The sequence below is a fragment of the Magnolia sinica genome, chromosome 10 (assembly GCF_029962835.1).
Source record: "Magnolia sinica isolate HGM2019 chromosome 10, MsV1, whole genome shotgun sequence".
Taxonomy (NCBI): domain Eukaryota; kingdom Viridiplantae; phylum Streptophyta; class Magnoliopsida; order Magnoliales; family Magnoliaceae; genus Magnolia; species Magnolia sinica.
The window spans coordinates 86402036-86418232 of record NC_080582.1 but is presented as its reverse complement, the minus strand read 5'-3'; the positions used below and the strand labels follow the sequence as shown (position 1 = coordinate 86418232).

Below are 16197 nucleotides of genomic sequence, written 5' to 3'. Positions count from 1 at the left end.
GATAATCAGATGGACCACACGGATATATAATGATCATCAGATAGGGTTATTACAGATAAGTGGCTTTCTCTTTACATCCTTTAGGTTTCAAACGTGTGGCCCCTATAATGATCAGAAAATTTAAAATTTGAAGATATTTCGTCTAAATTTGGATAGATGAACGGATTTGATCTTCCACACGTATTACAAGTTGCCACGTATGATATGCGAGTGTAGAAAAGAGAAACTCATTCGAATGCGATATTGCGATTTCGATTTCTCTGAATGACACGCGGGACGAAATGTTCATGTAATTTAAATAACTTTCGAGGGCAGAAATGTAAATTTATCAACAGATGTAATGACAGAGACAGAGTATAAAAAAGGACTCACAGGCTCTTTCCTATCAGCACCATTTCATTCACCTCTGCTCTCGATCTTGTTTCTTCTCTCATCCCATCTCGAGAACCCTAAGTCTCTCTCTCTCTCTCTCTCGATTTATTCGGATCTCTTTTCAGTTTTCTTCGATTCCACCGCTCCAGATCTCCAAACTCCGGGCCCTCGTTCATCCTCTCCTCCTTCGCAGCATTCGATCCTCGTCGCTAAAAGATGACGATGGTATACGGTGATCGATTGACGACGTTCGAGGATTCAGAGAAGGAGAGCGAGTATGGATATGTTCGCAAGGTATCGATGTTTTTCAGCTTTATCAGTTGAATTTGATGAAATCGAATGGTTCGGTTCTTTCAACTGTTGAATTGATAGTGTTTTTATGGATTCCCATCGAATTGATGGATTTAGGTGTTGATTATTAGTAGGATTTCAGCTTCACGGTGATTACGGTTATTTAGAGAAGGATTCGAGTTCGATGCCCTTTTTTTTTTTAATTTATTTATTTAAAGTTTTTTAGTTGACCGAGTTGCTGATAGTGGTGTTTTGCATAAATCGCTCTTGGTTTCATGTAGAGATTGAGCCATTTGGACAATCATCTGTGAATTCACTGTGATTTGCTTTGGGTTTTGATGGGATGGATGGATATGGTTGTTGACTAAGTAGTAGATGGGCTTCAAAGTGACTTTGGATGACAGCAGTAGAGATTCAACGGTTTCTTTACTAGGTTCAAAGTGACTTTGGATGATGGCAGTAGAGATTCAACGGTTTCTTTACTAGGTTCCGAGTATGGCTTCTTCTTCTACTTCTTCTTCTTCTCACAGTGATTATGGTGATCTAGAGAAGGATTCGAGTACGATGTCATTTTTGGTTGTTGATCGAGTTGCTGACAGTGGTGTCTTGCATCAATTGCTCTTGGTTCATGTAGAGATCGAACCATTTGGACAATCATCTGTGAATTCACTGTGATTTGCGTTGGATTTTGACGGGATTGATGGATATGGTTGTTAACTAAGTAGTAGACGAGCTTCAAAGTGACTTTGGATGATGGCAGTGGAGATTCAATGGTTTCTTTACTAGGTTCCAAGTCCTTTAGATGGCTCCTCCCCCGCTTAGCTGTTTATTTTTGAAGAAAAAAGTTGGCTAGAATTTATTTGGGTGTTTTAGCTCTATAATTACTGTTTAAGTGGATATTCTCTGATTTATCTTTTTAGTCCCAGTCCACTTTCAGGTTTGAACTCAGTATTTTCTCACTATCTTTTTGTAGGAAAACACATGTGGTAGCTCAGAAACTGTTGTTAGTGATATTTATTCCACTGGCTTCAAGTGCTTATTTCATATTTTTCCGGACAATATAATCAAATACTGTATATTAGTTATTGTTATTGCCACTGTACTAATATGCTTAACTTTGTGTTATTATTATTATTATCATTATTATTTTTTACTTTAATTAACAATGTATGTAATCAACTGAGATTGATTGTTTCTGCTCCTCACTTTGCATGCAATATTACAGGTATCAGGACCTGTTGTTGTTGCAGATGGAATGGGAGGTGCTGCTATGTATGAACTTGTCCGTGTGGGTCATGACAAGCTTATCGGGGAAATTATTCGGTTGGAGGGCAATTCCGCCACAATCCAAGGTATTTGATTTCTGTGTTCTCTGCTGATGACCCATTCCTGTTGTCAATTGATCTGTTTTCTGTTATTGTTCTATACATTTATTTAGCAGGCCGTTGGTCGCTGTGTACTCTAAGTTTCTATTCCGCGGTTATTTTTCATGATTCTTATGTTATGCTTTTGGAAAATCCTTTTAAACTTGCTGGCTTTTCTATAAAGTTTTTGAAGAAAATGCTGAATTAATGGTGAAAACAATTTGCTTGCTTTTGGATGCAGTTTATGAAGAAACTGCTGGATTAACGGTGAATGACCCTGTTCTACGAACACGGAAGGTATCTTTGGAAGGTTATCTCATCCTTTCTTCAATGTCAATGTATTGGTGTTGAGTTGTGCATTCTTATTGCAGCCACTTTCAGTGGAGTTAGGACCTGGAATTCTCGGCAACATTTTTGATGGGATTCAGGTGTGCTTAAATTCCCGAATAGCCAAATGAATTTCATTTTCTTTGGATCATATCATTCAATGTGGCTTTGGTTTGAAAAATGCTTGAGTGGCTCCTGTTTGAGCATCTTTCTGTTTTATGTATTAAATTTCCTTTCATGTTTTTGCTTCAGAAATTCTTTACGTATTAAATTTAATTCTATACTAGATTTCCTTTCATGTTTTTGCTTCAGAAATTCTTTCTTTCTTTCTTTCTTTCTTCTTCTTCTTCTTCCTTTTTGATCGGGAATGAAATTTTATTAAGAAAGACCCCAAAGGGAAAGAATGCAACCTAAGAGGATACTTGCTTAAGAGATTCCTAATTCTGTTGTATGCATAAGCCTGCACACATTTGTTAGAAATTTAAGTGTTTCTTGTACACAACGGAGGATAGAAGAAAACGATAACGAAATGATCAGATCTATCGGGTTCAAGGCTCGACTTGAATAGTCAATTTCTCAAGACAGATTTGCTGCCTTTTTTTTTGAAAATTCTAGCAAGTTCAAACGAAGGAAATTAACAAATTGTCTTCAGGATATAATGAACTCTCAATCCGATTTTCAACACGAAAATTTGCACATTTAAGTGTTGAACAGATCTCTAGTTTTGACACCGATATGCCTTAAGACGTTCAGAAAAAACTCAGCAAGAGATTAGATCGAGAGTAATTGCACAGAAGATGATATAATCTTAAGGGTTAAGAGTATCTACTTCTGAATTATAGTATCCAGAATTTATATCAATTGAAAGGTTATGGATATTTTCTTAAAGAGGTGCTAAAGAGCCTCTTAAAGAAATCCATACCCATTCACAGCAATAATTGCCTTTCCATGAAAGGACATGACTCTGTCCTATGACAGTTATTTATATATCCATTCAGACAGGAGCAGTTATCCAACAGGAAAAACTGTATCCACATAAGCGATACGTGGCATAGGTGCCACATGTATAATCATGTCACAATTACTCTCAATCATAAAAAAGGTAATAAAACATCAAGGTAGACCCCGGTTCAATACCAGTTGAACCATGACCCAAAAAAGTTTGAACCGTGTGCCAAAAAGACTAAGGCTCTTATTGCTCCTTTCGATGATGCACACGTGCGAAGTGTTAAGTGCACCTAATAAAGCGCCAAAAAGTGCCCAAGCAGCCCTACAGCCCACGCCGCGTGTGTGTGCGTGGATGGTGCTTTGCACCGTCCTCGAGGAGATTTGAACCCTGGTTGCATAAGCAAAAATCCCTTCTCTTACCGACTGACTATACACACTATATATGGAAAGTCTAAATAATTAATATATTTATTTACTTTCTAAAAATAACTTTTATTTTTGAAATTTATTTTTATTCTAAAAACACAACAATCCCCCACAATTTCAAAAATAAAATCAAATTCTAGAATGAATGGCATATCAGTATAAATAGGTGCATAAGTAAAGGTATTTTTTGGATTTGAACCTTTACTTTAGTGTATACATATCAAAGTTATGCCAGGTACTTAGTGACCCATTAGTCTTGAACTAAGGACCTTATATGACTCATCGGAACCATAACACACATCTATTTATATATAACTGGAGATCTAAAAGTTCGCACATTTCTGGCCTTGTGCATATTCTTATTTCATGAGTATTCCAGAGATGATCCTAATTTCTTTAAAAGCGGCGTCACTTCTCTACTCATATAGGTAGATCTATCAAAGATGATTCTGCTTCATCTCAACAAAGTTTGCTTATAGATCTATTAAGAGTTAGTACTCAGCCTCTTATGAAATGCAGAAACCAAACACTAGACTTTTAGGAATGAGACTCAAAATTTCTTTATCTAGTGTATGTTTCAGTCACATACTTGACTTGTTTGTTCTTTTGAACCTAGCTTATATTTCAAAACATAGGTAGGGTTGCTATCAAGGGTGAAAGTTACATCTTTATGGATCTTAGTCCCATTCCTTTAGTGGTTCTTCTTATTTGATCTCTTAATAAATCTTTTGTCAAAGGATCTGCTAAGTTTAGGATGGATTTAACATATTCCACTGTAATTACTCCATCTCTGAGCAATCCTTTAACAAAGTTATGCCTTAGACCTACATTTTTAGACTTACCATTATAAGTCTTACTCATAGCATGACAAAGAGTAGCCTGACTATCACAAAAGATAGATATGGCAGGAGTAGGTTTTGGCCAATACGGGATTTCCAACAGTAGGTATCTTAGCCATTCACCTTCTTTACAAGCAGCACCAAGTGCAATAAACTCACTTTCCAATGTAGAGTGAGATATGCATGTTTGTTTCTTAGATACCCATGATATTGCTCCTCCAAGAGTGAATATTCAACCACTTATAGATTTAGATTCTATGCTATCTGCATTCCAGCTTGCATCGCTGTACCCTTCAAGTACAACGGGATATGATTTATAATGCAGTCGATAGTCTATGGTTCCTCTTATATACTTTAAAACTCTCGAAATCGCATTTCAGTGTACTTATCCTTGATTACTAGTATACCCGCTTAGCATTCCTACCGTGAATGCTATATCCGGTCTAGTGCAATTCATTGCATACATTAAATTCCCAATAGCACTTGCATATTCTTGTTGTGCTTTACATCTACCAGTATTTTTAACCAATTTAATACTTGGATCAAATGAGGTTGAAACCGGTTTACCATCATAATGATTAAACTTCTTTAACACTTTCTCTAGGTAATGAGATTGTGTTAAGGCTATTCGATTATTAAGATTATAAATCTTAATACCTACTATTACATTGGCTTTACCCATATCTTTCATGTCGAAGTTGGTACTTAGAAACTTTTTAGTTTCTTTCACACAGTCCTCATTTGGTCCAAATATTAGCATATCATCTACGTATAGACAGATAATGATTTGACCTTTAATATATATGCACTTATTTGCTTGGTTTACTCTAAAACCATTAGATTGTACTACTTGATCAAACTTCTCATGCCATTGTTTAGGAGCTTGCTTGAGCCCATAGAGAGATTTGACCAGTTTACACACTTTTTTCTCTTGCCCGGGTTGAACAAACCCTTTAGGTTGTTCCATATAGACTTCCTCATCTAGATCACCATTTAAGAATGCCGTTTTGACATCCATTTGATGGATTACTAGGTGGTGAATTGCTGCAAGAGCAATTAAAGTCCTAATGGTAGATATTCGAGCAACAAGAGCATATGTATCGAAAAAATCGATACCTTCCTTTTATCTAAATCCTTTGGCTACCAATCGAGCTTTAAACTTATTTATGGTTCCATCAGGATTGAACTTTCTTTTAAAAATCTACTTACATCCTATAGGCTTTGAACTTGGTTGAAGATCGACCAAACACCATGTGTTATTGGAGACTATGGAATCCATTTCATCGTCGATGGCTTCCCTCCAAAACTGTACATCAGGAGATGAGAGAGCTTCACTAAGTGTTGATGGATCACTTTCAATACTTAGTGGTAGAGTAATCTCCTTTCTTATTTCATTTCTATCCCCTTCTATAAGGAACATATAGAAATCTGAGCCAAAAGATGTTTCTTTTCTTGCCTTTTTCGATCTCCTTGGTTCATTTTCTTCTGGATGAGTGTTAGATTTATCATGAAAGTTGTTAGGCTCTTCGTTCATTGGTTCTATTATATTTTCATCAACCTGGCTTTTTGTATGATTATTCACAGTCTTTGTATACTGTATTTTTAAAAAAATATAGCATCCCTAGACTCTAAAATCATGTTTTTGTCAGCAAAAGAAGTTTGTTCTAAAACCAAGAATCTACATATGAGACTATGAATCCCATAACCCACAAAAGCACACCTGATTCCTCTAGGACCTAACTTTACTATCTTAGAATCAATAATTCTTACTTCTGCTATACTTCCCCACACTTTGAAGTAATGAAGATATGATTTCTTCTTTTTTCCATAATTCATATGGGGAGATATCCAGTTTTTTGTGTGGGATAGCATTTAGAATACGGTTTGCTGTTAACAATGCTTCCCCCCCACAAATTCACCGGTAATCTAGAATTTAATATCATACAGTTGATCATCTCAACTAATGTCCTATTTTTGCGTTCTGCTAGGCCCTTTTGCTGAGATGAGTAAGGTGCCGTAAATTCATGGATTATACCATTTGATTCACAGAAGTCGTTGAATTCATTAGAAGAGTACTCACCCCCTCTATCACTTCTGAGGGCTTTAATCTTTACATTCAACTGATTTTCCACTTTGGCCTTATAAAGCTTAAACTTTTCAAAGGCTCCATCTTTAGATTTTATCAAGTATACGTAGGAAAATCTAGTAAAGTCATTGATAAATGTGATAAAATACTTTTTTCCTCCACGAGTTAAGGTATTATTTAAATCACAGATATCAGAATGAATTAATTCCAAGGGTTGTGATTTTCTCATGGCAGTCCCAAATGGTTTTCTGGTTATTTTAAAATGGGCACACACATCACATTTCCCTTCTTGTTGAATTTCATGATTTGGTATAAGGCCTAGGATCATCATTCTTTTCATTGAATGATAATTAACATGACCTAGTCTAGCATGCCATAAAGATACAGAATTCACTGTATAAATGGAAACATCATCATTATTATTAATATTCAGTTTAATCATACCATTACATGAATATCCTTTGCCTACAAACATACCATTCTTGGTGATAACCAACTTATCAGACTCAATCACTATTTTGAATCCTCTCTTATTGAGAAGATCGCCTGACACTAGATTTTTAGACATGTCAGGTACATGCAATACATTTGTTAGTGTTAGTCTTTTGCCTGATGTAAACTGAAGCTCTATTGTTCCTTTTCCAATAATGTTCGCACGAACGTTATTACCCATCTTCATTTCTTGTCCAGTTGTTATACTTTCATAGGTCTTGAAGATGTTTCGGTCCTTCGATATATGAATGGTTGCACTAGTATCTAGCCACCATCCACCATCGGATATTACTGTGTTAGCTTCAGTAACCATTGCTACAAGTTGGTCTTCTGCCATGTTAGCCTGAGCTTTCAGTTGTTTCTTCCTGTGTTGACATTCCTTTATGTAGTGTCCAGGCTTATTGCAGAAGTAACACTTGTCCTTTTTCTTTTCCTTTTTCTTAAACTCTGTATCTTTCTTTGAGGGAATAGATTTGGATTCTGAGATTTTGGCTTGTCATCTTCTACAATATTTGCTTTGGAATGATTTTCCGAAGCACTTTCTTTCTTGTCTCGGTTTCTGGACTCTTCTTCTATACGAAGATGTCGTTGAAGCCCTTCAAGAGTGTACTTCCTTTCATCATGTTTCAGTTTCTTTTTATAATCAAACCATGATGAGGGTAATTTTGCAATTACTACACCGACCAGGAATTCTTCAGGAAGATCTATCCCACCAATCTTCAATTCATCAACCAAGTTCTGTAGTTCGGTTACTTGGGAGAGAATTGGCTGATCATTTTTAAACTTGAAGTGGACATAATTGTCGATCAGAAATTTCTGAGTACTGATCTCTTCAGTTTTATATTTTTGATCCAATTTTGTCCACAGATCTTTAGCAGAGGATATTTTACGGTACGAATTATAGATAGAATTAGAGAGGGCGTTTAGGATATGACCTTTGCATAGAAAATCATCCTCCTTCCTTTTCTTCCGTTCTTCCTTCACTTGATCTGAGTCGTCTTCTTTTGGCTCGGGTAGAGAAGACAGATCATCATCTAGAATGTAGGATAACTTGAGAGTAGTTAGAAAGAAAAACATCTTCTGCTGCTATCTTGAGAAGAATTGACCGTCGAAACGATCCAGTCGTACAAAGTCTTGGTTCATAACTTGAATGGAATGAATTGCCTCCATTGTGAAAAGATAAACAATCTGTCTTGAATGTTAGAAATTTAAGTGTTTCTTGTACACAACGGAGGATAGAAGAAAACGATAACGAAATGATCAGATCTATCGGGTTCAAGGCTTGACTTGAATAGTCAATTTCTCAAGACAGATTTGCTGCCCTTTTTTTGGAAATTCCAGCAAGTGCAAACGAAGGAAATTAGCAAATTGTCTTCAGGATACAATGAACTCTCAATCCGATTTTCAACACGAAAATTTGCACATTTAAGTGTTGAACAGATCTCTAGTTTTGACACCGATATGCCTTAAGACGTTCAGAAAAAACTCAGCAAGAGATTAGATCGAGAGTAATTGCACAGAAGATGATATAATCTTAAGGATTAAGAGTATCTACTTCTGAATTATAGTATCCAGAATTTATATCAATTGAAAGGTTATGGATTTCTTCTTAAAGAGGTGCTAAAGAGCCTCTTAAAGAAATCCATACCCATTCACAGCAATAATTGCCTTTCCATGAAAGGACATGACTCTATGTCCTATGGCAGTTATTTATGTACCCATTCAGACAGGAGCAGTTATCCAACAGGAAAAACTGTATCCACATAAGCGACACGTGGCATAGGTGCCACATGTATAATCATGTCACAATTACTCTCAATCATAAAAAAGGTAATAAAACATCAAGGTAGACCCCGGTTCAATACCAGTTGAACCATGACCCAAAAAAGTTTGAGCCGTGTGCCAAAAAGACTAAGGCTCTTATTGCTCATTCCGACGATGCGCACGTGCGAAGTGCTAAGTGCGCCTAATAAAGCGCTAAAAAGTGCCCAAGCAGCCCTACAGCCCACGCCGCGTGCGCGTGCGCGAGGAGATTTGAACCCTGGTTGCATGAGCAAAAACCCCTTCTCTTACCGACTGACTATACACACTATATATGGAAAGTTTAAATAATTAATATATTTATTTACTTTCTAATAATAACTTTTATTTTTGAAATTTATTTTTATTCTAAAAAACACAACAACATTGACATGGTTTTGCACTTCTGTTTCATCAAGTATTCACAGTTTCTGGTGCAGTTTTGCTGTTAATTCGATGTGCCTCTCACAATTTCTCTCTTGCACGAGTACGTATCTAGTAACTACTACTTCAATGCAGAGGCCCCTGAAAACTATTGCTAGGATATCTGGTGATGTTTACATCCCTCGTGGTGTTTCAGTCCCTGCTCTTGACAAAGATTTACCATGGGAATTCCAACCCAAAAAACTAGGTAATTCCATTGAAATACTTGAAACATCAATGAACCGTGGCCTGAGATTTCAGACCTAACCTTATGGAACATATGGGTTTATTGATGGAGTCACTTGCTACTGTTTTGTTTCAAAATCATTCTTTTTTATTATTTTTATTATTTTTTAACTTGGTGTAGGTGTGGGAGATCTCGTTACTGGTGGAGATTTATATGCTGTAAGTTTAGCACCCTTGAACTTCTTATGTAAGAATTGTGAAGCTTCGTGATGAAATCCCAGTGATTCTAAACCTCTATTTTTCTTTATATCTTGAATTGCATCTTAATCCCAGCATGGATAACTTCTAAATGCAGACTGTGTTCGAGAATAGCTTGGTGCAACACCATGTTGCGCTTCCTCCTGGTTCCATGGGAAAAATCACTTACATTGCCCCAGCTGGTGAATACAGCCTGAAGGTTTGTCTGTTGACCTTGGTGGTATCTAAACTGCTATACACTTTCAGGATGAATCATTATTTTAAAAGTCACTTAATATGTTTATGAGATTTTCTGCTATTTCCAGGGCTAGTTACTAGTGTTGAAGCTGGATTATCTTGGTTGAATGTCTTGGTGACGTGTGGTAGTTTTCTCTTTATATGATGTAGGCGTGGTCTAAGATTTTATCTATTGCTGACTACCAAGAGACTCATCTGAGTCGACTTGGTTTCGGCCCTAGGTTTGATGATTCAGGGCACAGTTCAGAAAAGAGGTAGTTATTTGGTCCAAATCATATGAGTTCCTTGGGATTCGTTCCAACTTTTGGCCAGGTCATGTGGCGTGATTGTCAGTGCAACTTGTCCATATCAGCAATACACACAGTGCAATTCTTCTGTATTGATTGAGTTCTGTAGTACTCATGTATATCAAAGTTTTGAACCAATTTGATGCAAATTGTTCTAGTTGTCTGTATGGGCCATGCAACCTGGATGTAGGACATGGTGGGGAAAAATATTCTCGTGGATGTCGACTTTTCTGAGGGGTAGTTGTAATCATAGTTCGCAAAACTCAGTTTTAAACTGTGTTTTTGGAGGAAAAAAATGGCTGGTTAAACATTTAAAGTGCAAGGGGAAGGGGAAGACCCTTTCACTTTAAAATTGGGTGAGTTGGATCAAGTTGAAGGCACTAAAAAGGCAAGGGGAAGGCCCAAAGGACGTTAGTGGAGGTAGCACAAAAATATATGATGATCTATGGTTCAGTTGTGGATATGGTCCTTGACAGAGTGGAATGGCGGAATAAGGATTCGTGTAGCCAAACCCCAATAAGTTGGGATAAGGCTTTGTTGACTATGATGATGATGAATTGACCTAGGCGTTTAAAACTCTGTATATTTCAAAAGATTGGCAAAGAACCTGGTTTTTGGGCAAACCAACTTAAACTTGTTTCTTCTAGGAAAAGAAATCTCATTTTATTGATGGAAAAAAGCTTTTGAGGGTGATTCAAATACCATCCGTTGATACAATCAATTAGAAAGTGGAAACTTTTAATGGAAAGGAATCAATTAATACATGAATTACTTGGAAAGAAAATATTTGATAGAGGCAAAGCATGGTATTAACCCACTATTTAATCACCTATGATGCACAGAGAAATTTTAACCATTTTAATTTCAAATCTGTATTTCAGTCCAAATTATATAATGTATACACACATCTGGTTATGTAACTACACATAGCCACTTTTTATTTTTATTTTTTGCTCTATTTTCTTTGAGTTAAAACCTGTATTAAATTCAAACTTTTAATTCTCTGATTATTTTATTTTGACAAATCTGTTTCTTTGACCAATTTTTTATACCATCTTTTTAAGCGTTGATACTGAATTAAATGTGAACATTTCTGGTACAGTCTTTTGCTGTATAGCATTTTGCTAACTTTGTAAGACTGTATATGAAATTTTGGGCTGTATCTGCTGCCATCTCAGTGCCTTTTTTGTTAATGAAATTTTCTTGTAACCTCTCTCTCCAAAAATAAATAAATTGTGCATATGAAGATATGCTAACTGGGGTTGCTAAATCTCTTTCTTCATTGCCCACACATTACATGGTGCTGATTTCTGATACCTAAGATTGGTAGTCTTTTAGATCCCATGTGCTTGGGATTAGGGCTTCTGCTTTTATAATCTACATGTTTTTGCGAAATTCATATCTGGTGTTTGCTTTTACATATACATCTTGTTAACATTATTCTGCATCACACGTTTATTATGCTTTTGACTTTTTCAATATATTTACAGGACACTGTGTTAGAGTTGGAGTTTCAAGGCGTTAAAAAGCAGTTTACCATGCTTCAGGTGCCCAAGTGCAAATTTTAAGAACTGTTTTGAACTGCGTTTATTTGTATCATGAAATTATGTTTATTTATCCAAATTTGATTTGTGGCTTAACTCTTTTGCAGACTTGGCCTGTGCGCACACCAAGGCCTGTTGCATCAAAGCTTGCTGCTGATACCCCTCTCCTGACTGGCCAGGTAATATGACAAACTAAATCTATTGCCTCATGTTCTATTGTTTTGTTTTTTTTTTTAAAAAAACTTTTCTCCTAAAGGTTAATTGCATAATTTCTGCAGCGTGTTCTTGATGCCCTGTTCCCCTCAGTACTTGGCGGAACTTGTGCTATACCTGGAGCGTTTGGTTGTGGGAAAACAGTCATTAGTCAAGCCCTTTCGAAGGTAAACTCATCAGTTCTTTTTTCACTTGGAGTCCTTGTTGGACATTCAAATGTTGGAAAAATGTTCTGATCGATGAAGTTCTTGAGCCTAATTTTTGTGTGCAGTACTCTAATTCTGACACTGTTGTATATGTCGGCTGTGGAGAAAGAGGAAATGAAATGGCAGAGGTATGCAGTTATATTGTTCTTTATTATCCTTTGTCAATGATTTCATTTTCTATTGGCATATTGATTTGATTACTTATTTATCCAATTTCAGGTTCTTATAGATTTCCCTCAATTGACCATGACATTGCCTGATGGCCGTGAAGAATCTGTCATGAAGCGTACAACACTTGTTGCTAATACTTCTAACATGCCCGTCGCTGCTCGGGAGGCATCCATATATACAGGTATACACTGGTGTTGCTGCCTGTGGAGGTGTAACTTACTGGGTGTTTCTTTTATATATGCTCACAGTGGTTTTCTTCTGGATTGCAAACATGCAAGCAATATCTACTGTGATATCTTGGGAATACCAGTCATAGATCTAAGACTTTGTGCTACAAAACAATGGCAATTGACGTCCTTAAGAATTCTAGAGGCCATTATTATGCTTGATAATATGTGGCTGAGTCTAAAGACCAAATAGGAGACAGGAATGTGTTCAGACTTCAGATAGCCATGTATCATGATGGTCTATTTATATTTCAGGATAAGCAAACAAGCCATGAATCTTACTGGTTCCACAAGTTCTAGTAGTTGATATTGATACTTCTAAGGGGGTTTTCATGCATACCGTTGTGCTTACTATAGTTCTTCATGATTTCACTAGAACTTTTATATAAACTTGATGCAAATGGCTTCATTGGAGGATTTCACCACTTGTCCCATCTGATCTCAAAATGTACTGAAGCTTAGCTTCAATTCTCAAAACCACACTTCATATCCCCAAGGCACTGGGCTGTAGCATCTCCATTGTATCATTGTGCACATTTGACTTTGTACTAAACTTGCTGGTGCTCAACTGTTCTCATGTGTCAGTTATTTTCTGATGCTGGAATTTCTTTTCTCTAGTATTGTGGTGGCCCTTCTGTTTTTGCAAATATAATGCTTTATGTTCTATTGACATGATATTTCAGGCATCACAATTGCTGAATACTTTCGAGATATGGGTTACAATGTTAGCATGATGGCTGATTCGACATCTCGCTGGGCAGAAGCATTGCGTGAAATATCTGGGCGGCTGGTAATTGCCTCTATCTTAACATATCTATGCAAAATTTCCTATCATGTGCTCTTTTTTATGAAGATCCTATTCGTTTGACATCAGTAGTGCAAGTAGGAGGATAACACTGCCATTTGTTGAAAAACATGCATCATTATTCATCATTCTATGGGAACAGTATTATGAGGCTATTGTAAAAGTGAGACTATCCATGGTTGGCCATTTGGCGCATTTCATCGGACCACTGATCCAGTTTCTCACTCCGTGGTGTGGATTAGCCATTGTTCCAAAGTGACAATCAACAATTCTGGCCATACAGATGGTACTAAACAGATTCATCAGCACCATTGTCATCACCGACATTAACATGATCATTATCGTCGTCTACTTTATCATCATCACCATCGCCACTGTCATCATCATAGCCATGTCTCAGCTATTTATGTTGGCTTTATGAATCTTGATTCGCCAATCATTCCTAAGTCCATATCCTTGCCTCAATAAGTAAACAAGCCTTTGGTTCCCTTATCACTACCTCAATCCAAGTCCTTTTTAGGCCTTTGTCTTTTCTCCTTCTCAAGCTCAGCCCCTAATCAAGTTTCCCTCATTGGAACTGTTTTTGGTTTTCGTTGCACGTGATCAAACCATCTCAGTATGCTCTGCATCTTTTCATCTCTTATTGGGACTAGTTGAAGGTTACTTCCAGTGACCTCATTTGTAATTATATCCATCTTCCCATAAGTTCATCTCAGCATCCCCATCTCTGCAGCACTCTTTGCTGATGTTGCCTTCTGTCCAACACTTTGCCCCATCAAAAATAGATTATCAAATAACTACTCCATCCAAAATTTCCTTCAGTTCCATAGGTATGCGGCGATCACACAATACTTCACAAGCACATCTTCACTTCTACAACTCCTCCTCCTCATCTAAGCCCTATTCTAACTAATTGGTCTGGCTACAGAATCCTGTTTCACCATTCCACTCTGTCAAGGAGTATATCTTCAGATAGAGCATAGGTCATCAAATCTTTTCTTACTGCCTCCACTCCACCTATGCCATTTTGAGCCTTCCCCTTGTGCTATTATAGCCTTCAAACTTGAAACAACTCACTCCTAATCATTGCAGTTTTTGGTCTCTGAATGTCTGAGTACTTCCCCACATCTTATTACTTATTAGGGCTACTCAGTCCCTTCCAATGTATACATTTCTAAAACTTTCCTCAATTTTCCACTCATCGACCTCATCATCTTTGTTTTAGTAACACTCATTCTATTGGACATTATGATCCTTGACTGGCCAACAATTTTTTTAGCAATAAATTTTTTTTTTTTAATTGAAAAAAAGAAAAGAAGCAAAGCCAGAATATACAAAACAAGAAAACTATACAAAAACCCAAGAACCCAAGGGTCCTTAAAAATCAGCCCACTCTGACGGAGCACGAGCTAGAATCTTCAATGCCAATGCCCCTTGTATGATGTGCGATTTCGCTTTCTTAAAGACTTCCACGAATTGGCTCAACTGTTTTTTGAAGCATCTATTATTTCTTTCCAACCATAGGAACCATAACCCCACCAGTAGTGTGAGCCTCCATACTTTTTGCCCACTTCCGAATACATACCATCATGCCACATACAAAAAAACTGCCTAATGGAAGTTGGTGAAGCCCATCTAACTCCAAAGAGATCGAAGAACTTTTGCCGCAACTGAGCCGCAAAGTCATAATGAATGAAATTGTGATCCACCAATACCCCATCTTGATAACACATAACACAAACATTCGGAAGAATCATCTCTCTTTTCCTGAGATTATTGACTGTAAGAACCTTGCTGCTACCTACTAGCCAAGCAAACGCCGCCACCTTTGAGGGTGCTCCATAGCGCCATACATGAGCAATCGAATTTAACCCAATGTTGTTAACACCTCCCTCCAATAACTTATAAAAGGATTTAACTGAAAGTTTATCGGACCTATCTTTCAGCCACCCCATCGAATTTGATTCTGAGGGCACCGACCTCAGCTTCCCAAGAAGGGATGACAATCTGACTATTTCCTTGACCTCCTCATCATCTAAATTCCTCCTACGTGGCGGAGTCCATATTACCTCGTCACCCCTGAAAGGAGAAGCACCTTGCCACTACAATCCTCTCCTCCGATGCCAATCTAGCTACCATCGGGAACACATCCTCCAATTTCTGATCCCCCACCCAAATGTCGTCCCAAAACTTGATCTTCAATCCATTACCTAAAGAGGATCCAACATGTTCCCACACCTTGGGCCGAATTTGAGTAGCTGCTTTTCACATTGAGGAAGCTCTATACAACGATGAAGAACGAGTCCACCATCCCCCATCATCAAAGCCATACTTCCTACCCACTACCTCCCTCCAAAAGGAATCCTCTTCTACCCCGAACCTCCAAGCTATCAATGCATCGTTTTTACTCTCCAAACTTCTTAGCCTCGCATCCCCTTGTTCCCATGGCCTGCAAATTTCCTCCCACTTCATTAAATGGAACTTGTGTGAGTCTTCTGTTCCCTTCCACAAGAAATCTCTCCTAATTTTCTCCAGCCTCTCCACAATCGATTTCAGACATTTAAATGACAAATAAACCGGGAAGTTAGACATTGTTACCTTGATGAGTGTAATCCCCCCCCAATGACAATGATCTATTCCGCCATTAAGATAACTTCTTTATGAACCACTCGATGACCTTATCCCATACACGCTT

General features: G+C 37.4%; 1 protein-coding gene across 1 annotated transcript in view; it reads left to right on the top strand.

Moving 5' to 3' along the window:
* The first annotated feature begins 422 nt into the window (after positions 1-422).
* LOC131217365 (V-type proton ATPase catalytic subunit A-like) overlaps positions 423-16197 on the top strand; it is a 31630-nt gene continuing 15855 nt past the window's right edge. Inside the window, exons 1-13 of the mRNA XM_058212280.1 lie at positions 423-666; positions 1889-2015; positions 2269-2324; positions 2399-2455; positions 9465-9576; positions 9736-9773; positions 9910-10011; positions 11827-11883; positions 11988-12059; positions 12159-12260; positions 12365-12427; positions 12519-12651; positions 13381-13487. Coding sequence (XP_058068263.1) covers positions 589-666; positions 1889-2015; positions 2269-2324; positions 2399-2455; positions 9465-9576; positions 9736-9773; positions 9910-10011; positions 11827-11883; positions 11988-12059; positions 12159-12260; positions 12365-12427; positions 12519-12651; positions 13381-13487 — 1104 coding nt within the window. The 5' untranslated portion in view covers positions 423-588. The remainder of the gene's footprint in view (positions 667-1888; positions 2016-2268; positions 2325-2398; positions 2456-9464; positions 9577-9735; positions 9774-9909; positions 10012-11826; positions 11884-11987; positions 12060-12158; positions 12261-12364; positions 12428-12518; positions 12652-13380; positions 13488-16197) is intronic.